At 38.7% G+C, this 27,350-nt stretch overlaps 1 protein-coding gene across 6 annotated transcripts in view; it reads right to left on the bottom strand.

Moving 5' to 3' along the window:
- Positions 1 to 1,989: 1,989 nt before the first annotated feature.
- Positions 1,990 to 27,350, bottom strand: part of LOC126184987 (UBX domain-containing protein 4-like) — a 136,207-nt gene continuing 110,846 nt past the window's right edge. For all 6 annotated transcript variants that reach the window (XM_049927695.1, XM_049927692.1, XM_049927694.1 and 3 more), the window contains 2 exons: positions 21,509 to 21,675; positions 1,990 to 2,750 (listed from right to left, as the gene is read on the bottom strand). In XM_049927695.1, the coding sequence (XP_049783652.1) occupies positions 2,624 to 2,750; positions 21,509 to 21,675 (294 nt within the window). In that variant the 3' untranslated portion in view covers positions 1,990 to 2,623. The remainder of the gene's footprint in view (positions 2,751 to 21,508; positions 21,676 to 27,350) is intronic.

Genomic DNA, 27,350 nt, shown 5'->3' with positions numbered 1-27,350 from the left:
GGTAACCTTAGCTTATTTTTCCCCCAAGAAAGGACAGTGTGACTAGAGTTGTAGTTACAGGCTCGAAAACTTCAGTGAAGACACGTGCAAGCGGTTCATAAAATGGAAAGAGCAGGTAAGGTTGCAGAAAGACCTTGATAAGATAGATGCACAGCACAAGCTCTGCACAGTCTACACCATGGACTTACAGGTTGTGAAAGTAGCACCACTTTTACAGGCAAGTGCAGTTTATTATAAAACAAAATTGGTTGTCCACAATAACAATGAATAATTTAGAAAGTCATTACTGGTTCGATGAAATGCAAGGTGAACTGTTTGCATCAAGTTTTGCCTTGTGTGTTGTGGACACACAATCCAAAACAAATCCTGTCCCATTCATTTTGTTTTCTAACAGCTGCACATATCAGAACAGAAACATGAAATAATCAAACACTCTCTTACGATTATCAATTGATTCAGGAGTATTGATTACACCAAAGTTTTTGGAGAAAGGTCTTACTCAGATGGAATGTGACTCACTTCGCAGTTCCATAGAGTGCATGCTCAAAGGACGTGATGTTACACTTCCTAGCCAGTATGCCTTGATATCTAAAGAGGCGAGGAGAAGAAAGCCATTACCTACATTACTCCTTTTTCACTAACTATACATGGAAAAGTTTGTGGCTGTATGACTCAATTAGGACAGGAAGAGCTGCAAACAATGAGGCAAAAGTTATTTATCTGAGGGCAATACAGTTCAACGAAGTGTAGCACGAAATACCAAGATGTCCATGAAAAATTTCTGGAAAAGTTTGCTTCCTGAAACTATACAAAGAAACACTGAAAATCGGGAAAGCCAAATGGGATCATTTAACAATTTCAAGCCATTGTTTCTAAGGATTGTCATTGCTGTTATGACAATGATCCTTACGAATGATCATCATCTTGGACGTTACTGTTCCAGGAGTGACAGTGAAGTGTAGTTCTTTGTTCAGCAGGTTTTTCTTGAAGAAATCTACAGACATTATCAGACCTATGTGAACTGTGTGTATATTTGAAGTTTTTCCACGAAGTCTTTCAATAAAGGCTTTACAAAACAGTGTCGTTACTGCGATTTCAGCACCAAAAACAACATAAAAGCAGTACGTCGTACAGTACACTGACAAATCAATACCTTGTAAGTAACATTCCTCTTCCATAAATAATGAGGGAATTACACATATCTGCTGTAATTAAGCTTTATAAAGAAAATTTTGTTTCACTTTTTGTTTATGATGCATAATATCATTGTAGTGCAACAATGCAAATTTCATGTCCTTGTGAAACAATTTCATATTCTAGACAGTTCTTTGTCTCTTGTGTAAAATTCATGGTTTATTACTCAAACAATATTGTTTCTTCACTGACAACTACGGTAACATTGCACAAGTTGCCAAACACATCTCTCACCCACTTTCATCATGTGGTTGAAACTGCAATCACCAGTGTTACTGATAACATATTTTTGTTGTATTTACTGTATAGAAGAACTTGAATTATAAGTGGCAAAAAGTTTGGTTGCACATTTCTTTTGAGAAAACAGGCATGGTGAGTGCGCATCTTCCCAGTTGACTATTCCCATAACGCTCAAAAAATTAAGGTGGTCAAAAAATTTAAGTACCAGTTTAAAGAAGTCTGAATGAACATTACCAAACATAAAATTGAACATAGAGAAGCTGCTTCTGTAGAATAAATACATATGTCTGACATTTCAAAACATCAGATCACTCCTAAAGTAGTAGTTTTGGGAAAGGAAGAAATTGTTCACTGTTACAATCTAAACTTATCCATTGTAGACTCTGTTGTATAATGTTTGATTTTAGTGCTCCAATGTGGGTGTAAAATTAAATAAATACTGTGTAGAAGGTGATTTAATTAGAGATAAGAAATTGTGTTCTGTGTAATGAAAAATATACTATGTACTGTATCGAGCTGTTATCAAACTTCACTAGTAAATGGCAAACGGCAAGATATTAAAGACATTATTTATTCAACAAATTAAAATAATATAACACACAAACATTTAATCTTCAAATGAGGCCTGTAGACCGCAGCCAATTTATAATTTTTATCACCATTCAACACTAAACCAATTTTAATATAATACATAATTATGAACATTTTTTGACATTCACTCTTTTAAAAAGCAAACAGTAAGTGCACTGTATTTAAAAAAAACCTGATCATTAATATTTCGTTTTCACAGGTAAAACATACAATCATTCTTGAATCCAAGAATGCTAAATGTTAACAGTAAAAACTTCAACAGATGCTTAACCAGCTCAAAGACAATACATTGATGTATTAAAAGTTCAATAAAATTTTAACAAAGTAACATTATGCCACAGCCAGTACAAATGGAAGCCATTTTTAAATGACTTATTGGTGTTCTCCAAAAGAGATCAAGTCTTAACTCTTCAAACAAGAGTCCTGTGTTGGGACTATTTTTCAAATAGATTTGAAATGGCAGAAAGATACTCTCAATCCACATTTAAATATCTCAAGATACAAACTGAAACTGCTTAAACTTTGCTTCATTCAGTCGTGTCACATACAACACACTAATAAATAGTGCAAAGCCATGTATTGTAATGGCAATGTTTGTTTATAGCTGTTGTGTGGAATTTCCATTGTATGTAGTTCTCCTTTTATCATCATCTTTTTCTTTGTCCCTCAAAGTGTGTATGTTACTACGGTGCCGTGATCCAGAGGGTCCAGGTTGTGCATTTGCTCTGGAAAACAACAATACAGGGACAATTAATTAGCAATCTGACTTTGAAATAACACAAAATGTGTGTGCATATATCTGGATCTTACATGAAGTCTCCTAATACACACATTTTCATGTTTCAGAACTAGTCTCCAATATTAGACATGGCATTAAGTTTATTTTCCCCTTTTTCCTTTCTTCTTTGCAATAATTACCTCAAATTTAAAATCATATTCTTTTCTGGTTCAGAACAATGTCAGGCACCACTAGCACTATTAGCATCGGTTTCTTGTAAATCAGTCTTAAATAGCTTAATTTGGGAAGGAGAGGGGTGAGGCACTAGCAACTGTAGTAAACTGCTTTTACATATAAACAAATAAGTCAAAAATTTCACTATTAATTTATACAGGAATCCAAAACAGTGTTGGAGAAAGTCAAGCTACTGCCTTGAGCTGCCAATAAAATTTTTTTACTTACACAACCAGTTTCGGTCAATTGACCATCATCAGGTTCCTGTGCACCAATTAAAATAATACATAAGTAACATTACAGGCTTAAACTTTTATGAATCTGTTAATAGATGTAAATGTTCATGGCAACACATACGTAATAAAATGCCAAAGACATAAAAGCATTCACAGTATCATGTTGGTAAAATATGGGATCATTAATATCAGATGGTAAAACCATGAATTAGACACTGATAATAAAAGTATGCCTAAGACAGTGGTGTCACTGTACCAGCAATCATAATATAAATTACATTGTCAATCTATAAAAACTGTGCTACATAGTGCACCAATTCACATTGTACACCATATAAAGCAAACTGCACAGCTGATCACTGTTTACTGGTAGCACCAAAAATGATCATCGATGTCGTCCTACATCGATAGTGACTAATATCTTATGATTACCAAGCTGTGTCGTCTGCTACAATAACTACATGTAATAGTCATAACAGGTGTTCTGTATGTCGCATCTAGCAGCAAATTCCACATATTACAATCGCAGTTGTGGTGACAGAAAACAATATACATAGAAGTAATGGCTTAGATGCACTCGTAGGCACAAGAAGGAAACAAGCTACAGCCACATTTATATGTGAGCTGCTTCCATCGTACAGTAGCTTTTGTGGGACAGGCCATACTGTTACATGAAATGTAAGCCTATCTGAATTGTCTAAATATATTACAGTATAACAGATTTAATATGCTGAGTTTCAGAGAAAAAATAGTTATATCAACATCTTGCATAACAAACTAAAGTGACAGTTGCATGTAATGCAAGACTGACTGAAGATTTTTCCACATAGATATATACACTGACATATTGGACGAAGTGTACAGCTAACAAAAGTTTACTAATTATTTATGTTAGAACAAATATCATTTAGACTCTTAAGTAGACAGGCTTAGTGCTAGAATGACCATGTCAACACAATGTCAGACACAGTAAGCATCTAAGCCTAACTATATTTGACTTGCATACAGCGAAGTAACACAGTGATACAAATACAGCAGCTATGGTTACAGATAATTATAAAAAGAATAACAACACTGCAGAAATTTGACAAACACCAGAAACTATTTACAGATGTTCTAACATAAATAAAAACAAAGACATGGTATGCTTAATATAAATCACTGAACATACAATGTGGAAAAATAGTTGGACAATGTGATACTAAAGTAAAATTAAGACCAGATGTATTGATATCTTTATTAGATGCATTTTCAGGTAAGTTTCTTCATTTAAAACAGTACAGGTCTCTCTCTCTCTCTCTCTCTCTCTCTCTCTCTCTCTCTCTCTCTCTCTCTGTGTGTGTGTGTGTGTGTGTGTGTGTGTCTGGAAATTTCCAGTTGTTCTAGAATATCCATATGTCGATCTTTGTAAATTCCATGTAATAATTGTAAACTGTCGTCTATATTAGAAACAGAATGGTTTTCATTTCTCAGGTGTAGAGAGAATGTGGACTGACAGTTCTCACTTTGGCAAATATGTTCCTTGTATCTGACACTTATTTTCTGTCCAGTCTGTCCTACATAAACTTTACCACAATCGATGCATCAATTCTATATACTCCAGAGTGGTTTGTCTTACCGACACTTAACTATGTAACTCTTCAGGCTTTCCCAACGATCTAATGACATCTGGGGTTGTCGGGTGTTCTGTCAGATATCAGCATCGTTCTGGCATGATACTTCAGTAACGTAGCTCTTAACTTTCATCAGGTGCGACCTGAGACTCTCAGGTTGCACCTGATGAAGATTACGAGCTACATTACCAAAATATCATGCAAGAATGATGCTGATATCCGGCAGAACACGCAACAGCCCAAGGTGTTAACTACATTACTTCTGATAGTGTCATTGGTATACGAAGCTCCTGCGACATTGGTATTATGAAAAATGTAAATTTTATTGGATACCGTCCCTATATGTGGAAGTGTGGCAAAAAATTTTTTCCCCACTTTTCTTTTTCTCTCTACATTTATTAGTATAGTTTCTTTTCGTTTTAGGTTTATGTTAGGTTTCAGTTTCTTGTTAAATGATCTGTCTATTATGTCAGAAGTGTAACCATTATGTGTTGCCATATATTGTAACGTATGTAACTTGTTTAGCCTCTTTTCCTCTGAAAAAGCTAGCCTAATTAATTGTTTAATCACTGCAGTGAAAAAGCTATGATGCCATCTGTGGTTGCTCCTTTGCAGAATATACTGAATTCATGTTTAACATTAAAATTTGTTATTCTCACATGTAAAAAATTAATTCCATTGTTTTTCTCAAAAATTTTCCATCACAAATTTTAAGTTGTTATGCATGTTATTGAAATGTTAAGGAAATCATTAATTTATTTCATAATCCATTTGTGAGAATTATAGTATCTTCTGCAGTGTACTATCTTCTTTGCAACTTGTTATTGTACTTCATTTTCTAAATTGTCTATAAATACATTGGCTAGTGCGCCTGCTTAGGCAACAACCCATCAATAAACCTTTATTTTGTTTACAAAGGTTGTTATCAAAAGAGAAATGATTATACAACAGTATAAGTTTCGGCAGCTTAATAAGTTCTACAATTTCAGCTTGACCTAGTTTTTTATGTTTTAACAGAACTATGTTTACTGAGGTCTATCGTCTGATTTACATATACACTTATATAAAGGTTAATTACATCTAATGATATAATTGTTGCATTTCTTGGTGTGCTAATATTTCTAGCCAAAGTCACCAATTCATTTTACTTTTTTATAGAAGAAATATTAGTGAAGGTCTAATGCTTATTAATAATGTTATTTAGCTTTTTACTAAGTGAATATCCAGGACTTCCTACATATTTAACAGCTGGATGAATCGGGTGGCCATCTTTATGTCCATTACACACCGCGCGCGCGCGCGTGTGTGTGTGTGTGTGTGTGTGTGTGTGTGTGTGTGTGTGTGTGTGTGTGTGTGTGTGTGTGTTCAAATGGCTCTGAGCACTATGACACATCTGAGGTCATCAGTCCCCTGGAACTTAGAACTACTTAAACCTAACTAACCTAAGGACATCACACACATGCATGCAGGATTCGAACCTGTGACCGTAGCGTGTGTGTGTGTGTGTGTGTGTGTGTGTGTGTGTGTGTGTGTGTGTGTGTGTGTGTGTGTGTGTGTATGCCATCACATATTATTTGTGCTGTACATTGGTGCAGTAGATAGAGTTTTGGGTTAGCATGCAGGAGGTCGAGGTTTCGATCCTGGGTTGGGGCGCATTTTTTTTATTTGCTAATTTCATTCTGACATTTCATACTGTAACACACACCGTTTATTAGGTCACATGTATCCTAAAGTTATAACATTTTGTAATGCTGAACATAACAAATATGTGGTTACACAAATAAGAAACAGACAGTTGAAACAAATGACCTTTTATAGGACAGAGTAACTACAAAGTAAATATCGATTTCGAGATGCTAAAGTTGATAGCACAGTACAGTAACACAACATCTACTTGTCGTTTATGCTACATCTAATACGAGCGCTCAGATGTCGCACATTAGCAATCACTGGCAATAATAATGTCCATACGACCTCCACAACAGAATACGTTGTCCTCAGAACAACAGATGCTCAAAGCAGCCTATTTGCACATCCAAACATTGCACAACCCGCCGGATCATACTGCAATGGACCCTTCGCAGCAAAGCTGCGTCCTCAGTAACAAGAGCAGCATGAACATGCGCTACCAATTCTTCCATGTTCCTCGATGGAGTCGAGTACACATACTCCTTTAGGTGTCCCCACAAGAAGAAATACAGGGGATTTAGGTCAGGTAAATGTGGTGGCAACACAACTGGACCTCCTCTAAATGTGCTGTCCAAATACTGTCGCAGATTAATTCCAGAGTATAGAGGTGCATCAAGTTGGAGCCATATCCTCTGCTGAACATGTAAACATCTTCCAGCACATCATGCAGATTGTTTGAGAGGTATGCATGATAGTTTTGTGCCATCGCCCGATCTGGTAGACCTTGCATACAGCATAAACACGCCATCAGTTGTGCACAGTCGTCCACCTAATGTCATGACACAGGAAGGTACCATACATGTGGTTGCAAGTGTTGCAGGTGGGTGAGGTCTGGAGATTGGGACAGTGTTGGTACATGTGATTGGCTTTGCAATAGGGGCAAGTAGGGGGATTTTTCAGTCAGCAGTTAAATGATCATTGTAGTTGAGGCATTTGTGGCAATGGTAGGTTAGGGCTTGGTATCTGGAAGGCTCAATTTTGTGTTTGCAGTGATATATGAAGGCTCCATTCTGAACGAGGTGATCCTATGGTTGAGAGGTCTTCAGGAAAGACATGAATGAAGAATGTAGGACCAGAATGTTGATGATCCGAAGGGCTTTTTGGATTTGGGAGTAAGGATTGGCTTTCAGCTCCTGCTCATCTTTCCTCACTGTGATCTCAGGGCCCACCCCCTTGGTTACAGCAGTAAGAGTTGATGGGCACTGTGGGAGTTGTTGCTCTTGTTGTTTGGGTCATGGTGGGCTGAGTGGGAGCAGAGAGACATGTGGACAAGAGGTGATGGAAGGGACTCATTGAGTGGGTGGGTTTGAAAATCGGGATAAGAGTATGTGATGATTATGGAGTCTTTGCGGGATGTGAATTGTGAAATGTTGCGGTTTGGAAGGTACTCTTTATTTCGAGGGAAAATGTTTTAGGACTGAGGAATCTGACATCAGGAAATGATAGGATGAAGGAATATGCCAGAGGAGATGTGTGGGTGAGATAGAGTTATAGGTTCTGGTGAGTGGGGCAGGTTGGGCAGCAACTGGGTATCACAGAGAAGGTGGGTATCTTTACTAGGTGGGTTGCAAGCATCATTGAAAAAAGGAGTGTTGGAGGATATTATGGGACAGGATTTTGTAAATTTTCTTATTTTCTTATATGGAGCTGTTGGGCTTGAAGCTGATGCAGATGTGGATGATGTGGCCACAGCTGCGGCATATGCTGTTGGTTCCGGTGCAGCTGTAGTAGGTGTGGCTAGTGCCTCTGCTTCTGGATCCAGATGTAATGACGATAGCAATGGAGCTGCAGTAGGCATTGATGACGCTGCAGCTGGTGCAGTTCTGCTATTGGTGACGAGTGTGGCGATAGTGCCTCTGTTGGCAGCAGCGATGTTGGCAATGGCACCTTAGTACATGCTGCAGTGATGACATCTTCAAATTAGCAGTTAATTAAGTCTGTGGATGCAATGTGTAAGAGTGGGAAGGCAGATGGGGTCGTCCGAGTACTGGGGAAGAAGGGTAAGAGCAGGAGGGGACAGTGAATAGAAGTCGTTTACGAGTATGCAATTTTTTGATGAACTCCTTTGCATTTTTATGTTGGGCCATTCCGTGCCAAGTGATCTAATATCGAGAAATGTTCCCACATGACCATCATAAATTTTGATGAAATTTTGTATTAACATTCACACATGTTCTCAATGAACACCGGTGAAGTTTCAGTTTCAGAAATTCAATACTTTCGGAGATACAGTCACTTGTTTAAGACCATGGCACAGCTTTCTATAGTGCATCCTTGAATTTTCAGCAACTTTGAGATGCGATATCTATGTAAGTATTTGCATGAAAGAAACAAAACTTGGCCATCTTATACAACTTTTAGAGCTCTTTGAAGTAAAATATTAAGAAAAGGATTTCTGAGCAATTTTCATATAGATAATTTGAAGCAAAGTTGGGCGAAAAAATAGCTGTTTAAAAAAAAATGCGAACTTTAGTTTTTTATATCTCCAAAAGTAATTGTGGGATGTACATGAAACTTCGCACACCATAACTCACCAACACAAGATCTTAGAATATAAAATTTCATTCTCCTATTGGTTTCCATTATTTCACAAATCTAGGGTGAAATTGACAATTTTTCAAAAAGTGCTAAAAATGGGTATTTTTAGTCAAATTTTTCAAAAAAGTGTTTTCTCCAAATTCTTCTAAACTATGGTCATTAGAAAGAGCATATTCTAAACTATCTAGAAAAGTGGATTTGGTTTTGCAATGCAAGCATATAAGGCCCTAAAAAGTAGAATCATCAAAGAGGGGCACTGGAAGTTTGAACACATTTTTCTGGCACTCAAATTATACCTGAAACCTTTTATTATGCCTAATAAATATTTATTAGTGCCTTGAATAATTGAAATAAAAAGATCTGGTAAATAGGCAATGAGACTCAGAAAAACTTGAAAACTATGAGAAGTAGCCCTTCTGCTTTTATCGTTAAGTGTTCATCTGCATAAAACTCTTCTCATTTGTAAAAAATGAAAAGCGAGATCATAAAGAATTCAATGAATAATAGCTTCATATTTTTTGTACTTCTCAAAGTTGTAAATATTTACAAGTGGAAAATGAAGATCTAATTTTTGGATTCAACTGTATAAAACATTTTTCCAAAAAAGAATCGGTTTGCTTGAATCATGCATCAAGTGATGTAAATTTTCCAATCAATATTGCAGAGATTTTAATACCTAGGTGTTGTAACCTGTGAATTTTTGTCTTAAAGTTATTAGGGAAACATGTGAAATTGGTTGTTTAAACATCTACGAGTTTTAATTTTGTATTTAATCACACTTAAATGTAGCCTACTACCTTGGTAAATACGTAACCACTAGTTTCACAGAGAAAATTCACAAGATTCACTGTATATGGAAAATATAATGGCAAAAATTACTTTAACAATCAGATTGTTTCATTATTGTGAGCCTTGTTTGAACAATCAGTATTTCAGTGGTGTGTTTGCAGCATAGTGAGTGGGTTCTCTTGACTGAGTGTCTCTTGTTAAGTGATTCGTAAGACCATCAAAGTTTGTAATCTAATTTACAAAAAAATGTTTTGATTGTGTCTCTTATAGCATATATCTCTTATTAGATTTTTTCATTGGTATTATACATTGTGTATAATTTCATTCAGTAGCAATATTTCTGAAATTTAAGCAGATTATAATTTGCACTTTGAGGCCAATTTAGTTACTGATTAGAGATGGATGCAGAAGGGAACAGCATACCTTCCTGCTCAATTGGGCAAGGGGATAGTGGAACAAAGTGTCATGTCACTTTCTTTGCCAAAAAAGCTGCTTTAAAATGGTTTGCGGATTTTAGTGATGAGGAAAAAAAGAGTTGTTGGTCCGACATTCTGAAGCAAAGCTGGACAATACCTCTCAAGTTTGCCTACACCACAAAGCCCTATTATTGACACAATATGAGAGGTTACAAAAAAAATGCTTCAATCCCTTTGGGAAGGCGAATCATAATGTTAAGGCAGGAATTCGAACTCTTGATACTGAAACAGCTAATAAGGCTTCTTATATGTTGAAGAAGCAGCTTGTTAATAACATAAAGCCAGGTCACAAAATTTGTTCGGCTTGCAGGACTACCTTAAATAAATACTTGGACGAAGCTTTATCAGCCTCATCATCACATTCTGATGAGGACTTTACACCAAAAGAAGAATTAAATAGTAGCTTATTGTCCATCGGTATTTCACCCCTGAAGAGAACAGTAAGCTACAGAGATAAGCCACAATATGTGAAGAAGAAAATTCAAAAGGCTCAAAATGTGATTAAAAACAGAATTGTAAATGCAATGGGAGTAAACTGACAAATTGAAGATGCTAGTGAAATTAAGGAATGTGGAAACTGTGCCGACTATGCACATTTGCTGACTGAACTGGAAGCCAAGATGCAGAATGCAATTCATAAAGAACAGATGCAAATTTTAACCTTTGCACCTGTAAGTTGGACAGTCAGACAAACAGCAGCTCAGTTCGGCGTGTCCGAAAGAACGGTGAAGAATGCTCGGAAGCTTAAGGCACAGAAGGGCATTCTGGCACTTCCCGAAAATAGGCAAAGCAGGAAATTACCAGCAGAAGTTGGTAGTAGAGTGCGAAATTTTTTTGAAGATGATGAGTACAGTAGGGTGTGCCCTGGAAAAAAAAGATAGTATTTCAGTTAGACTTTTAGATAGAAAGACATACATGCAGAAAAGATTGTTACTTTGCAATTTACGGGAAATGTATGTTACCTATAAGAATATAAATGGTCCAGAAATAGGGTTCTCAAAGTTTTGTGAACTTAGACCCAAATGGTGTGTAACAGTAGGATCAGCTGGAATGCATGCAGTTTGTGTCTGTGCAATTCACCAAAATGTTAAGCTTATGCTTAGCGGAGCTGGTATACGTGAAAATTATAAGGAGATTCTCAGCAAGGCAGTTTGCAGTTTGAACTCCGAACAGTGCATGCTACATCGCTGTGAAAGGTGTCCTGGGCCCGAAGCTATAGCATCCGAAATTGCCAGCTATTTCCTAGATCATGAGCCACAGGAAGTTATTGTGTTTAAGCAATGGATACATACCGATCGAGCCACACTGGACACAAAGCAAATGGTAGTGGATGAATTTATTGAAGATGTAAAAAATAAAATATGGAGTCTGTCATGCCATCATTACATTGCCAAGCATCAAAGCTTGCATCTTAAAGGCCTTAAATGTCATCTGAAAGATGAAGAGCTTGTTGTCCTAATGGATTTTGCAGAAAATTATTCTTTTATCATCCAGGATTCTGTGCAAGGCTTCCACTGGGACAATAGTCAAGCAACAATTCATCCACTTGTTTTCTACTTTCGTCAAAGTGAGAAAGTAGAATCTTTAAGTTTTTGCATTATCAGTGATTGTTTGCAGCATGACACTATTACAGTTCACATTTTTATCAAGGAGCTCATCAAATATATAAAAGCACGGTTTGCACAGATATCCCACATTGATTATTTCAGTGATGGCTCCAGTGCTCAATATAAAAATTTCAAGAATTTCCTAAATTTGTGCTATCATAAGAGTGATTTTAGAATGACAGCCAAATGGAATTTTCTTGCTACTAGTCACGGGAAATTGCCTTGTGATGGGATTGGAGGTACAACAAAGCGGTTAGCAGCAAGAGCAAGCTTGCAACGGCCACTTAATGGACAAATTCTTACTCCCCTAGATCTGTTTCACTTCTGCTCCGAAAACATTAATGGAATTAAATTTGTTTTCGTCAGAAAAGTGGAAATTGAAAAAAAAATATTGTGTCACAAGAAGAGAGGTTTAAACTTGGACAAACTGTAGCAGGCACTAGAGAAAATCATCACTTTTTACCTATTGATGAAACAACAATTCAGGTCAGCAGAGTTTCAAATGATTGTTCATCTTTTCTAGCTAAAATGGGTCACAGTAATGAAGCAGGCATATTAATGTCTGCTCTCCAACCAGGACAGTATGTTGCATGCATCTATGAAAACGTGTGGTGGATTGGGAATATCTGTGAGGCCTCCACAGAGCAAAGGGATGCATTAATAAACTTTATGCACCCACATGGTCCAGCAAATTCATTTTATTGGCCACCAAGAAGTGACAAATGCTGGGCTCCGGAACACCACATTATTGCAGTTATTCCAGCTCCATCAGTAAATTCGTCTGGCTGGCAATACACCATTCCTCTTGATATTCATCACAAAATTAATGTAGCATATCAAAAATTGAAAAAGGTTAGAGGAAACAATCTAAGGAACCCAAGAGTGCCTTCTAATTTTACACAGGGCACTTAAATAATTTTACTATCAGGCTTGGGAACCTGTGTAAAGAAACCCTTATCAGGCTTGGGATCCTGTGGTAAAGAAACCCACCCGTGGCTGTTGTTGCTAAGCTATCGGGTGTGGCCCCTATGACAGTGGGAATGCTGGTTTTCTCAGGTGAAATGAAACTAGCAGTGGTTAAGCCACAATGGACCATAGCAACTCATTTATACACTTCTTTTCCATCAGTAAGCTGGTGTTGTTCATTAAACAGGCAACTAATAATTAGATGATTATGCAAATAAATTTTACAATTTACATTCATTCTTAATAATAATTGTGTGTGTGTGTGTGTGTGTGTGTGTGTGTGTGTGTGTGTGTGTGTGTGTGTGTGGAGGGGGGGGAGGGGGGGAGGTGACAATTAAGAAATAACATTGTTTCTATTTTTATTCTTTTGCTATTCGGACTTAAGCAAGGTCCTATTCATCAGGACTTCTTATTTCACTTATCCCAGACATTAATAAACATGTATAAGGCAAAATAAAAGATTTCGGGAATAATTTGAGTGCCAGAAAAATGTGTTCAAACTTCCAGTGCGCCTCTTTGATGATTCTACTTTTTAGGGCCGTATATGCTTGCATTGCAAAACCAAATACACTTTTCTAGATAGTTTAGAATATGTTCTTTCTAATGACCATAGTTTAGAAGAGTTTGGAGAAAACACTTTTTTGAAAAATTTGACTAAAATACCCATTTTTAGTACTTCTTGAAAAATCGTCAACTTTACCCCAGATTTGTGAAATAATGGAAAGCAATAGAAGAATGAAATTTTATATTCTAAGATCTTGTGTTGGTGAGTTATGGTGTGCAAAGTTTCATGTACATCCCACAATTACTTTTGGAGATATAAAAAACTAAAGTTCGCATTTTTTTTAAACAGCTATTTTTTCGCCCAACTTTGCTTTAAATTATCTATATGAAAATTGCTCAGAAATCCTTTTCTTAATATTATACTTTAAAGAGCTCTAAAAGTTGTATAAGATGGCCAAGTTTTGTTTCTTTCATGCAAATACTTACATAGATATCTCATCTTAAAGTTGCTGAAAATTCAAGGATACACTATAGAAAGCTGTGCCATGGTCTTAAACAAGTGACTGTATCTCCGAAAGTATTGAATTTCTGAAACTGAAACTTTACCGGTGTTCATTGAGAACATGTGTGAATGTTAATACAAAATTTCATCAAAATCCACGAGGGTCATGTGGTAGCCTCTAGACCACTTGGCATGGAATGATCCTGTTTTGAACATTTTCCAGATTCCATTAGGTCACCCATTATTCTCAAAACCTTAAGAACTATAGTTATGTTCTGCAATGGAAATTTTAGTGCAATCTAGTGCTACTTTTGTGTGTGCTATTAATGTTTCTGCGTTGGTTGCATTTAACTCTGACACAATATTTTGTTTAACCCCTTTTTCTAATAGTTCTGTTTCATGCTGCAGACCATGTAATTATTCCAATACAGATATCAATATATCTGGTCTTAATTTTAATTAGTACCACATTACACATTTTTCTACACTATATGTTCAGTGATGTTTTTTAAGTATTCATATGTCTTGTTTTTATTTACAACATCTGTAAATAGCAGCTGATGTCTGTTAAACAGTTGCAGTATTGTTTTTATTCTTTTTCTAAACATCTGTGCGTGTGAATTCCTAAGGGACCAAACTGCTGAGGTCATCGGTTCCTAGACTTACACACTACTCCCCCGCGCATTAGGGAGGACTCAAACCTCCGGCAGGAGGGCCGCGCAATCTGTGACGTAGTGCCTCAAACCACGCAGCCACTCACTGCGGCTAAACATCTGTAAACATAGCTTCTGTATCTGCATATCTATATTGTCTCATTGTATACATTTACATCGACATCAATATTCTGCAAATCACATTTAAGTGCCTGGCAGAGGGTTCATTGAACCACCTTCACAATTTTCTGTTATTCGAATTTTGCATAGCGTGCAGAAAAAACGAACACCTACATCTTTCTGAGCGAACTCTGATTTCCCTTATTTTATTATGGTGATCATTTCTCTCTATGTAGGATGATGTCAACAAATTTTTGTATTCAGAGGAGAAAGTTGGTGACGAAGTTGGCAAGAACATTCTGCCACAATGAAAATTGTCTTTGTTTTATGTCCACCCCAAACAACATATCATTTCAGCGAAACCCTCACCCCGATTTCGCAATAATACAAAATGTACTACCTTTCTTTGAACCTTTTTGATGTCTTCCATCAGTCCTGTCTGCTAAGGATATCACACCACACAACTGTTTCCTAAAATGGGACGGGAAAGCATAGTGTAGGCAGTCTCCTTAGTAGATCTGTTACATTTTCTAAGTGTCAAACACAGTCTTTGGTTAGCCTTCATCACAAAATTTTCTATATGTTCCTTAAGTTGTTTGTAATTGTAATTCCTAGGTATGTAGGTGAATTTACGGCCTTTAGATTTGACTGATTTATCGTGTAGGACAGGGCTTAACAACTGGCCGGTTTTGAGCGCGGGTACTCGCATCTGCTCAGGGCCATGCTCGCGATCAGGTGCAAGGTCGCGGAGTAGGGAGGGAGGGGAGGGAGGGGAAATGCGCACACACGTTTGAATAGGGCTGCAGCGTGCCTATTGAACTCGCGCCGACTGTGTAACGTTTAAAGTACTACGATCAGCTGTAACAGTCACTTCGCTGGTTAAGAATCATGTCAAGTCGCCGTTGTGTAGCCCCAACCATGCTTTCGCAGTTGAACCCCCACTGGGAGGAATTGTATCTATTTACAGAAAAAGATGGTGTTGCAAAATGTTTAGTATGTCACAAAACGCTGAATTCTTTTAGGAAATTTAATTTGCAGCGACATTATATGTCGTACCACGCGAAAGACTACGGAAGTGGAAAATGTGATGGACCAGATCGTGCACAGGAAGTTATTAAACTTAAAAGGAAGCTATCCGAAGAAGATCTGGATGACGAAGAAAAATCAACTGAGGCAGCTCTCAGAGTGAGCTACAAAATTGCTTTGCTTTTAGCAAAATCCCTGCACCCCTTCACTGATGGCGATTTAACAAAAGAATGTTTGGTAGTTGCAGCGGAACATTTGAGTCCATCTCAAGTTGAACAGTTTCGGATTGTGCCATTATCTAACATGACCATTATGCATCACATACAGGACATGGCAGACAACGTCCAGAGCCAGCTTGCAAATATATGTAAAGATTTTATGGCGTATTCTCTAGCTCTGGACGAAAGTGTTGATATCACTGGAACAGCACAGCTTGCCATATTTATTAGAGGTGTTAATAGAGATCTTCAGATGAGGGAGGAGCTCCTCGATGTAGTACCCATGAAGAACACTACAAGCGGAGGTGATATTTTAAGTAGTGTTGAAGAAAGTGTTGAAAATATAGGATTGTCGTGGAATTCTTTAGTTTCAGTGCCTACAGACGGTGCACCAGCGATGACAGGGAACAAATCAGGTTTCGTTGCGCTGTTGAAGGAGAAAATGCAAAAACTGACTGTGCCGAATGAAATAAGGGGCGTTCAGTGTGTGATCCACCAGGAAAACTTATGTGCAAAGAGTATCACTCTAAAAAATGTGATGAGTGTTATTGTTCGTGCAACCAATTATATAAGGAAGCATGGGGCTACAACACAGGCAATTTAAAAGCTTTCTTGAGGATGTAGAAAGCCAGTATGGTAGCCTGCCTTATTACAGCGAGATCCGCTGACTTAGTCGTGGCGAATTATTAAATCGATTTTTTTCCCTAATAGATGAGATAAATATGTTCATGGAAATAAATAACGTGTGTTCCTGAATTGAAAGAGCCTTCATGGAAATGTGATCTCGTGTTCTTAGCAAATTTAACTAGCCATCTGAATGCTTTGAACATTTCACTACAAGGTAAAGATCTGCTAATTACTCATTTCATAGATCGAATACGAGCTTTTAAAATGAAATTGACACTTTGGGTGAGTCAGCTGGAAACAGGAAATCTAGCTCATTTTCCTAAATTATCATCCATGCAAGATGTTCACAAAGACTGTGAACGTTATTCACATAGTTTAGTTGCCCTAAAGGAAGAATTTGATCAACGCTTTCAAGATCTGACAGCACTAGGCAGTGATTTTGATCTGTTCTCCTCTCCATATTCAGCGAATATTGAGGAGATTCGTCCTGAGCTGCAACTAGAAATTATTGAACTGCAGTGTGACAGAGAATACAGAGACAAATTTCAGAACAAGAAAAACATTTTGGAATTCTACAGACACTTCCCTCAGGCTAGATTTCCTCATTTGCACAAACTGGTGGCTACAATAATATCAATGTTCGGTTCCACGTATGTTTGTGAACAACTGTTCTCTGCAATGAAATGTAACACGACGCCCCTGAGAAACACATTGTCTGATCGAAATTTAAACTGCACGCTGCGCCTACAATGCGCAAGAACATTACTTTGAACATAGACACAATTGTAAAGGGCAAAAAGTACAAGGTAAACGAGAACCCCACACTTCAGTGACACCTTTTATTGTGTAACAGTTGACAAATTAATACGAATGTAGATGCATACACTAAGCTAATAAAATTATGTGGCACGTGTACATTCTCCTTTATTTGTTTCATTTGTCGCAGTAATAATTCGTGAGTGATATCCCTGCGGGTGGCCGCGGATTTACATTGACTGGCGGCAGCCGTTGTGTGCCCCACATGACTCTCCCCACTCTTCACTCTAGTCTGGTAGTGGGGGTAGCGTGCTCGCGCTGCTCCGTGCTCACGCCTTGCTGCTCACAGCTTGCTCCGCGAGCACGTATGTTGTGAAGCCCTGGTGTAGGATGACCTCACACTTTTCGTTATTTAGGGTCAACTCTTAATTTTCACACCATACAGATAGCATTTCTAAACTGTTTTGCAATTTGTTTTGATCTTCTAATAACTTTACTAGTCGATAAACGACAGCGTCATCTGCAAACAACCTAAGACAGCTGCTGAGATTGTCTCCAAAATCAGTTATACAGATACAGAAAAGCAAAGGGCCTATAACACTACACTGGGGAATGACAGAATTCACTTCTGTTTTTCTTGATGACTTTCCATCAGTTATCATGAACTGTGACCTCTCTCGCTGGAAATCATGAATCCAGTCACATAACAGAGTATATTCCATTAGCACGCAATTTCACTACAAACCACTTGTATGGTAGCGTCGAAAGCCTTCTAGAAATCCAGAAATACGGAATAAATTTGAAATCCCTTGTCAATAGCTCTCAACACTTCATGTGAATAAAGAGCTAGTTGTGTTTCACAAGAATTATGTTTTCTAAATCCGTGTTGGCCGTGTGTCAATAGACCATTTTCTTCAAGGTAATTCATGACGTTTGAACACAATATATGTTCCAAAATCCTGCTGCATATTGACATTAATGACATGGGCTTGTAACTTAGTGGATTACTCTTACTACCCTAGTTGACTATAGGTGTGACCTATGCAGCTTCCCAGTCTTTGGGTATGGATCAAGTCGAGTGAGTGGTTGTATACGATTATCAAGTATGGAGCTATTGTATCAGCATACTCTGAAAGGAATCTAAATGTTATACAATCTGGACCGGAAGATTTGCTTTGGTTAAGTAATTTAAGTTGTTTCACTACTACGAGGATATCTACTTCTACGTTACTCATGTTGTCAGCTGTTCTTGATTCAAATTCTAGAATATTTACTTCATCTTCTTTGGTGAAGGAATTTCAGAAGGCTGTGTTCAGTAACTCTGCTTCAGCAGCACTGTCTTCAATAGTATCTCCATTGCTAATAACCAGAGAAAGCATTGATTGTGCCTTGCCTCTGGCATACTTCACGTACGACCTGAATCTCTTTGGATTTTCTGCCAGGTTTCAAGACAAAGTTTCATTGTGGGAACTATTATAAGCATCTTGCATTGAAGTCCATGCTAAATTTTGAGCTTCTGTAAAAGATTGCCAGTCTTGGAGATTTTGCATCCATTAAAATTTGGCAAGCTTTTTCGTTGTTTCTGCACCGGTGTTCTGAACCATTTTGTGTACCAAGGAAGAGCAGCTCTATTGTTTAACTTATGTAGTATAAATCTCTCAATTGCTGCCAATTTCCAGCCACATCTGGTCTACACTCAAATTGTTAATTTGGAAGACGTGGAGATAGTGTCTAAGGAAGGCATCAAGTGAATTTTTATCTGCTTTTTTGAGTAGGTAAATTTTTCATTTATTTTTGGAGGATTTGGAAGTTACAATATTCATTTTCGCTACAACCACCCTGTGTTCACTAATTCCTTGTATCCATTTTGATGCTCATTATTAGCTCAGGATTATTTGTTGCTATGATGTCAAGCATGTTTTGTTTTCACACCTGTTTACTATTTGTGTGGGCTCATGAACTAACTGCTCAAAATAATTTTCAGAGAATGCATTTAGCACAATTTCGGATGATGTTTTATGCGTACCTCTGGATTAAACATGTATTTTCGACAACATATCGGCGGTAAATTAAAGTCGCCATCAATTATAATTGTATGAGTTGGGTACATGTTTGAAATCAAACTCAAGTCTTCTTTCAACCTTTCAGCAACTGTATCACCTGAATTGGGAGGTCGGTAAAAAGGATCCAATTATTATTTTATCCGAGTTGCCACCAATGACCTCAGTCCATACTAACTCACAGGAACTATTTACTTCAATTTTGCGACAAGGTAAACTACTTCCAACAGCAAAAATCACGCCACCACCAACTGTGTTTAGCCTATCCTTTCAGAATGCCATTAGATTCTTTGCAAAAATTTTGGTTGAACTTATCTCCAGCTTTCAGTGTCTATAATGATTTGAGCATCAGTTCTATTAGCACTAGTACTTTCCCAACACAGCTACAACAATTTACAACTGTTATATCGTTGGTTCCTTTATCTACATTCTCCCTGCGTTCAGACCACACCCTTTGTGACTGAAGCCCATTTAAGTATTTTCCTGAGACCCTCTAACCTAAAAAACCACCCAGTCCACGCCACACAGCCCCTGCTACAAGTGTAGCCACCTCCTGAGTGTAGTGGCCTCCTGACCTATTCAGCGGAACCCGAAACCCCCCCCCCCCCCCCCCCCCCAAGGTGCAAGTCGTGGAATCTGCACCCTACACGGTCACAGAACCGTCTGAGCCTCTGATTCATACCCACCAGTCGACTCTCTACCCGAGATCCGCAATTGGTCAGCCCTGCTTTCAGCTGACAGCCTTTACCACTTCTGTTAGCTGCTTGAAACCAGAGAGAATCTCTTGTGATCCAAAGTGACACACATCATTGAGGGAAGGGGGAGACAGGAAAATGCACTCGATGAGCAGTGCACACTAGGAAACACATTTCCTAGATATACGCCACCCCATTATTGATAGTTTCCTTTAAAGGCACTCCATAATTTTTTTGTTGTGTTCAGATATTAGTAACCATGTTCTTATCTTACAAGTAGCCCACACTGTGTCCATGACATGCTACGGTGTCTTTAGTTTTCTGTGTTCTAACTTCCACCTGCTCATGCTAGAGGACACAACTTTTGTTTGACCTGAACACACAGTCCTCAGTAATTGTGTTTGAAATGCATTACACCTAAACAATTATTTTTAGCTTTTCTTTGGAAAATCATGCAATTTAAAATTTTTAACATGTCCAAATATGATTCCTTTTAACGCCATGGCATGTCAATACATTTTAATGTATCAAAACGCAGAGTTTATATAATCCTGATACATCCTTTTTTCTTATGATATTATTGGGTATATCACTTTTAAATCTGCCCGACTTTTACTTTTGTAATCATTTGACTTTGCTTCACCACAGCTCAGTACAATGTAAGCCACACTTTTCTTTTTTCTGTGTCTATACTGTACGTGTGTAAACTTATATTTTTTCATATTCGAAATTCTTACATGCCTGTTATATAAAGTATTTAAATATTCATTATGAACATTACTTGGTTGTATTTACAATGTCAGTTTTAGATTCCACAAGGAAATATAAAAGCATATTCCAGTCTAAGACTAAAGTAAAGAACTTTTTAGCAGCTGGAGATGTTATTCATTAATTCTGGACAGAGCTGTGGAGCTCTTCAAACATGGAGAAACTAACCAAAGGGTATCATCATTTCCTGAATGTGTGTTATTTGATTCAGATTGTTTGGAGGGAAGTAGAACCTATTTATGTACATATTGATAGATAATAATGTACGACAATTCTAAGAACTGAAAAAAGCAGAGAGAAAAAGCAACAACCAAACATTCAAAAATAGAACACCATTGGCTTGATTGCCATTCTGACAGAAAAACAATCTATCCCATGAGAGACAAGTATGAGAAACAGTATTTCAGGCACATAAAATCTGCAATAGGAGTAACCAGTTCCTCCCCTTTATTTTTATGCATAATTACCTTCAATGCTTGTGTTTTCAGTATAAAAACATTTTTCCTACTTTGAATTGAAATACTGCTGTAACAGAACAGACCAAAGTTCTATATATTACTTTAATAATATATATTGATTTTTATTTTCTTATATTACACTCAACCATGCACAATTTTATAGTACTTAATTGTCTTTTGCATATTTTGTATCATTTTAAATAATACATGTAAAAATTCACTAAACTTACAATCTGTCACTGGTATTTGTTTCAGGTTGTGAATTACCACCTGCAGTAAATGGAAAAAATCTGCTGATTCTGTTCCACATATACATTATCAGTGAGTAAGCCCAGCTACTGAAGTTTGCTGTATAACTCCGCAGTGACATATTGTTACTCTCCTGTCGAGGATCTGCCTGCAACAGATATTTTTGTGCATATGTTTTAAAACTCTCACCAATTTCAATAACTAAAGTTAAATAATTCACTCAATTTGTAATTACACCAGTTTGCATATGGAGATGAGAAACATCATCACTGATTGAACTTAAAGGCAACAATATGTTTAATAAGTCAATACATATAACAATGCAGAATCTTTGAATAACTGGTACTGTCAACAAAAATGAACATTACTGAGAAACTGAATTATGAAATAGAATCCGTACAGGATAGACAATGAGTGCTCTTTTCACCATGGCAAATGGAATAATAGTGTGCGTCACATGACTGTACACTGGCTTTCCGCAAACTGTCAATGGACAAGATGTACAATACAGGTGCATTTGGTAGCAGTTAGACAATGCAAAAGATGCTACTTCTCAGAAGTCACACAGGCACTGGGATTTCATGTGGCACTATGTCAATGATGTATCGTGAGTATCTTGATAGAGAGAAAACTGCTAGTAGCACAATCAGCTACAATGGACAACAATGGGTGGATGAGCATCACTGTCAACTATTGCACAATGTAACAGCTGATAAATGGGCTTGTCAATTTAATGTTGAACAAAAATAATCAGTGAGAAGCCATACCATCCACAGCCACAACCTCACAACTGGGTATGGAGACCAGCAGACCACATCTGTATCTTTGCATATTACATTTCACACAGCACATAAAATTAGAACATAAAAAGTCAATTGATATAATGAACCATGGGACAAGTCACTATCTGCTGATAGCAGGGTATGTGACGTAGGTATTCCCCCAGGGAAAGTGGGTGGTATGCTTACATCAGACAACTGGGGCACTGGATATGTCTGCCATTGTCTCAGACTTATGGGTAATACAAGAATGTACTATTTGATTAGGTGCATCCATCTGTTCGCCCACAGCAGTCCCCAGGTAATGCACGACCCCTCAATGTTCAAACTAATTCAGAGTGGTTTGACGACACTCCATAATAATGGGTGATCAAGTGACCCAGTAGGTCGACCAATGTTACTCTTATCACGTATATTGATGAGGTCATCCAGCAACGTGAGTGCACCTCGAAACTGCCTCCAACTAATCACCATGTGTTATTGGTAGCTCAGCAGTTGTGGATCAGGAGAACTTCCAAAGTTGCGTGTGTCATGCAGACCATGAGTAAAGCTGTCATTAGAATAAAAGTAGGGGCTACACATTGTTAGGTAGATGCATGTCAGTCAATTATACCTTATAATTATACCTTATCCTATTAAGCAAATGGGGCTAGTAAGAGAAGTACACTATGTGACCAAAAGTATCCGGACACCTGGCTGAAAATGATTTACAAGTTCGTGGCACACTCCATCGGTAATGCTGGAATTCAATATGGTGTTGGCCCACCTTTAGCCTCCACTCTTGCAGGCATTCATTCAATCAGGTGCTGGAAGGTTTCTTGGGGAATGGCAGCCCATTCTGCACGGAGTGCTGCACTGAGGAGAGGTATCAGTGTCGGTGAGCGAGTGCTGACATGAAGTCGGCGTTCCGAAACATCCCAAAGGTGTTCTATAGGATTTAGGTCAGGACACTGTGCAGGTCAGTCCATTACAGGGATGTTATTATCATGTAACCACTCTGCCACAGGCCGTACATTATGAATAGGTGCATTATGAACAGGTGATCATGTTGAAAGATTTAATTGCCATCCCCTAATTGCTCTTCAATAGTGGGAAGCAAAATGGTGCTTAAAACATCAATGTAGGCCTGTGCTGTGATAGTGACATGCAAAACAACAAGGTATGCAAGCTGCCTCCATGAGAAACACGACCACACCATAACACCACAGCCTCCGAATTTTACTGTTGGCACTACACATGCTGGCAGGTGACGTTCACTGGGCATTCGCCATACCCACACCCTGCCATCAGATCACCACATTGTGTACCGTGATTCATGACTCCACATAACATTTTTCCACTGTTCAATCATCTAATGTTTACACTCCTTACACCAGCGAGGCGTCATTTGGCATTTACCGGTGTGATGTGTGGCTTACGACAGCTGCTCGATCACGAAATCGGTCCCTTCATGTTTCCACTTCACTACCATATCGGAAACAGTAGACCTAGGGATGTTTAAGAGCGTGGAAATCTCATGTACAGATGTACGACAAGTGATACCCAATCACCTGACCACGTTCGAAGTCCGCAAGTTCCGCAGAGTGCCCCATTCTGCTCTCTCACAATGTCTAATGAATACTGAGGTCACTTATATTGAGTACCTGGCAGTAGGTCGCAGCACAATGCACCGAATATGAAAAACTTACGTTTTTGGGGATGTCTGGATACTTTTGATCACATAGTGTAGGTAGGAACGACCAAACACCAATTTATGAGACTATACTCATTTAGTTGTCATTAGAAGATAACTGGCGTTGTGTATCCACTGAAAAGGGGCTGCAGTGAACAGTTGGCTTATTTATTATGCATGAAGAAAAAAAAAAAACTATTTCAAAAAAGATGAGTATGCCAACATTTTATTATTGTAGAAATAAACTGAATGTCTGTCACTATCTCCGCCCCCCCCCCCCCCCCCCCCCCTCCCTCACTGTAGCTAGAATACTCTTGTGCATGATTTTAATGTTTACTTAAAAATGGGAGTAAAGCAATCATGAGTCTAAAAGTTAGTTTGAACACCTCAGTACTTTACTAGACAAATTCCAACTTGCTTGAAATCTTAAGTTACAACTGAAATGTCAGCAAGAGGGAAAACGATTTTTTTAAAAGACACCATTCTGTGATAATAAATGCTTTCCATGCCACATCTCTGGGTCCAAAGTTGGTCAGGTTGGTTTGTGGGGGGTTGAAGGGAGCAGACTACAAAGGCCATCGGTCCCTTTTTCCACAATCATGAAAACCCACATGGAATAAAAAACAAGCAACAGAGGTAACAAGGGATGACACAGAACAAGAAAGACACAGACAAAGACCAGAAAACATGGAGTTAAAGGAACACAGAGTTGTACAGTGCTTGGCCGACCATGGAAACAAAAAAGGAAAAGCCAACCACCGAGAGACACACTAAAAACCCCAATCTAAAACTGTAGGATAAAAAGGCCAGACAGAACAACAAAAGGGACAAACACTCAGATTGAGCGATAAAAGCCTCCTGCTCGAATAAAACTCAAAACTACGCCTGCCACTGCAGCGTCATCTGTTAAAAGAGCAGGGAGCATATCAGGCAGTGCAAACGTCTGTCTGAGAGCAGTTAAAAGTGGACAGTCCAACAAGATGTTGACCACTGTCAACGTTGACCCGCAGCGACATAGAGGTGGGTTCTCACAGCGCAATAAATGAGCACGTGTCAGCCAGGTGTGGTCAACGCGTAGCTGGCAGAGAACAACGAAATCCTTGCGAGAGGCTCGCATGGAGGAGCGCCACACACCTGTAGTCTCCTTGATGACCCAAAGTTCGATAGGTGAAGGCAAGGTGCGCCATTCATCACTCCAGGTTCTAAGGACTTTCTGCTGCAGTATGGACTGTGGATCACATACCGAAGGGCCAAAAGGGCCGGTTCACTGATAGCCCTTTTGGCCAGCCTGTCAAACACATTCATTACCCGGGATGCCGACATTACCCGGGGCCCACACAAAAACCACGGAGTGGCTGCAATGGGCAAAAGTATGGATGGACTCCTGGATAGCCATCACCAGACGAGAGCGAGGAAAACACTGGTCGATAGCTCATAAAAGCTAGGGAGTCACTACAGACAACGAAGGACTCACACTCATCTGAGCAGGAACAGATATACTGTAGGGTGCGAGAGATGGCTACCAGCTCTGCAGTGAAAACACTGCAGCCGTCCAGCAATGAGCATTGTTCAGATCGATCCCCAAGACTAAAAGCATAACCAACTCGACCAGCAACCATCGAACTGTCAGTATAGATTATGTCATAGCCGTGAAATGCGGCAAGGGTGGAAAGAAAGCATTGGGGGAGGGCCTCGGGAGGGTCTGAGTCTTTCGGGCCTTGTGCCAAATCCAGCTGAAGGCATGGGCAGGGCACACCCCATGGGGGTATACATAAATAGGCCCAGAAAAGAGGTGGGAGAGGAAAAAACTCAAGCCCAGAAAGAAGAGACCAGATGTGAACCGCAATTGTACACCCTGACCAGGGCCGCCGGTCTGGAAGATGGACGACTGAATTGGGGAACAGGAGATGGTAATTTGGATGCCCGGACAAGCTACAAACATGTGCAGCATAAGTATCTGACAGTCGTTGGCGCTGGATCCGCAACAGACCAAAGTTGGTCAACTAGTTACAGGTTAACATCCCGTCATCTATGACACCACTAGAAATGGAGGACAAGTTGGGACTGGGGAAGGATGGTGAAGGAAATCTGCCATGCCCTTTTAAACAAACTATCTCAGCATTTGCCTTAAGTGATTTAGGGAAATCACAGGAAACTTAAATCTGAATATTTGGATGGGGACTCTGACTGCTGCCCTCCAAAATGTGAGTCCAATGTCTTGCCACTACACCAACTAGCTCAGTTAATTTCATTGGGACCCACTGAAGCAAAAAAATGCAAAAAAGGTAACACAGAATGCAACTAAAAATATAGCACATCAAAATAATGTAGATGTAACATTAACAACAAGGAAATCATATGAAGAAATACATTCAACCAACATTGCTTTTAAGCAGAGTGTATTTTCAGCATCAATGAGACAAGGTGCTCTTTTGCTTCATGACAAGTAGTAACCAGCAAATTGGTATCACACTGCCAAAATTTCTGTAGGAAAAGTTCTTCAAGCAAGTGTTTCCCAATACATTTTCCTTTACAATTCATTCAAGTACAACTAGTCAACAGCTGTATTATGACAACAATGCTGTTTAAAGTAAGTTCAACAGCTGACATGATGTTACAAGACTGCATAGTTATTTCCCAGAAATAGTATGCGACTAAACTTTGGTAGATATGGTAGTCTTACAATTAAGTGAACTAACTCTAGAAATTATTCTACTTCCTAATATAAGCAAATAATATCACATGAGCATATAACAAGAGCTTTTCCCGATTTTTAGTGTTTTAGAAGAATGAATGCCAAACGCATTTGGTAAAACGGAAATCCATATCTCCGACGATTGTCTGATTGAAGGCATATGCCACACTCATTGGTAAAGAGAACGTGATGACAATCCTGAGCAGTCCAGTTGGGATGTTGTTGAGCCCTTGTGTACCATGCCGAATGGTGTCACGGTTGCAAAGACGGACCTCGCCACGGGTGTCGGGAGTGAAGTTGCACATCATGCAGCCTATTGCGCACAGTTTGAGTCATAACATGACATCCTGTGGCTGTACGAAAAGCATTATTCAATATGGCGGCGTAGCTGTCAGGGTTCCTCTGAGTCATAATCCGTAGGTAGTGGTCATCCACCGCAGTAGTAACCTTTGGGCGACCTGAGCAAGGCATGTCATTGACAGTTCCTGTCTCTCTCTCTATCTCCTCCACGTGTGAACAACATCGCTTTGGTTCACTTTGACATGCCTGAGCACTTCCCTTGTTGAGAGCCCTTCCTGGCACAAAGTAACAATGCAGACACAATTTAACTGCAGCATTGACTGTCTAGGCAGTGTTGAACTACAGACAACACGAGCCATGTACCTCCTTCCTGGTGG

The sequence above is a fragment of the Schistocerca cancellata genome, chromosome 4 (assembly GCF_023864275.1).
Source record: "Schistocerca cancellata isolate TAMUIC-IGC-003103 chromosome 4, iqSchCanc2.1, whole genome shotgun sequence".
NCBI classification, from domain to species: domain Eukaryota; kingdom Metazoa; phylum Arthropoda; class Insecta; order Orthoptera; family Acrididae; genus Schistocerca; species Schistocerca cancellata.
The sequence above is the reverse complement of the archived record's forward strand: the minus strand, read 5'-3'. Positions and strand labels throughout refer to the sequence as shown.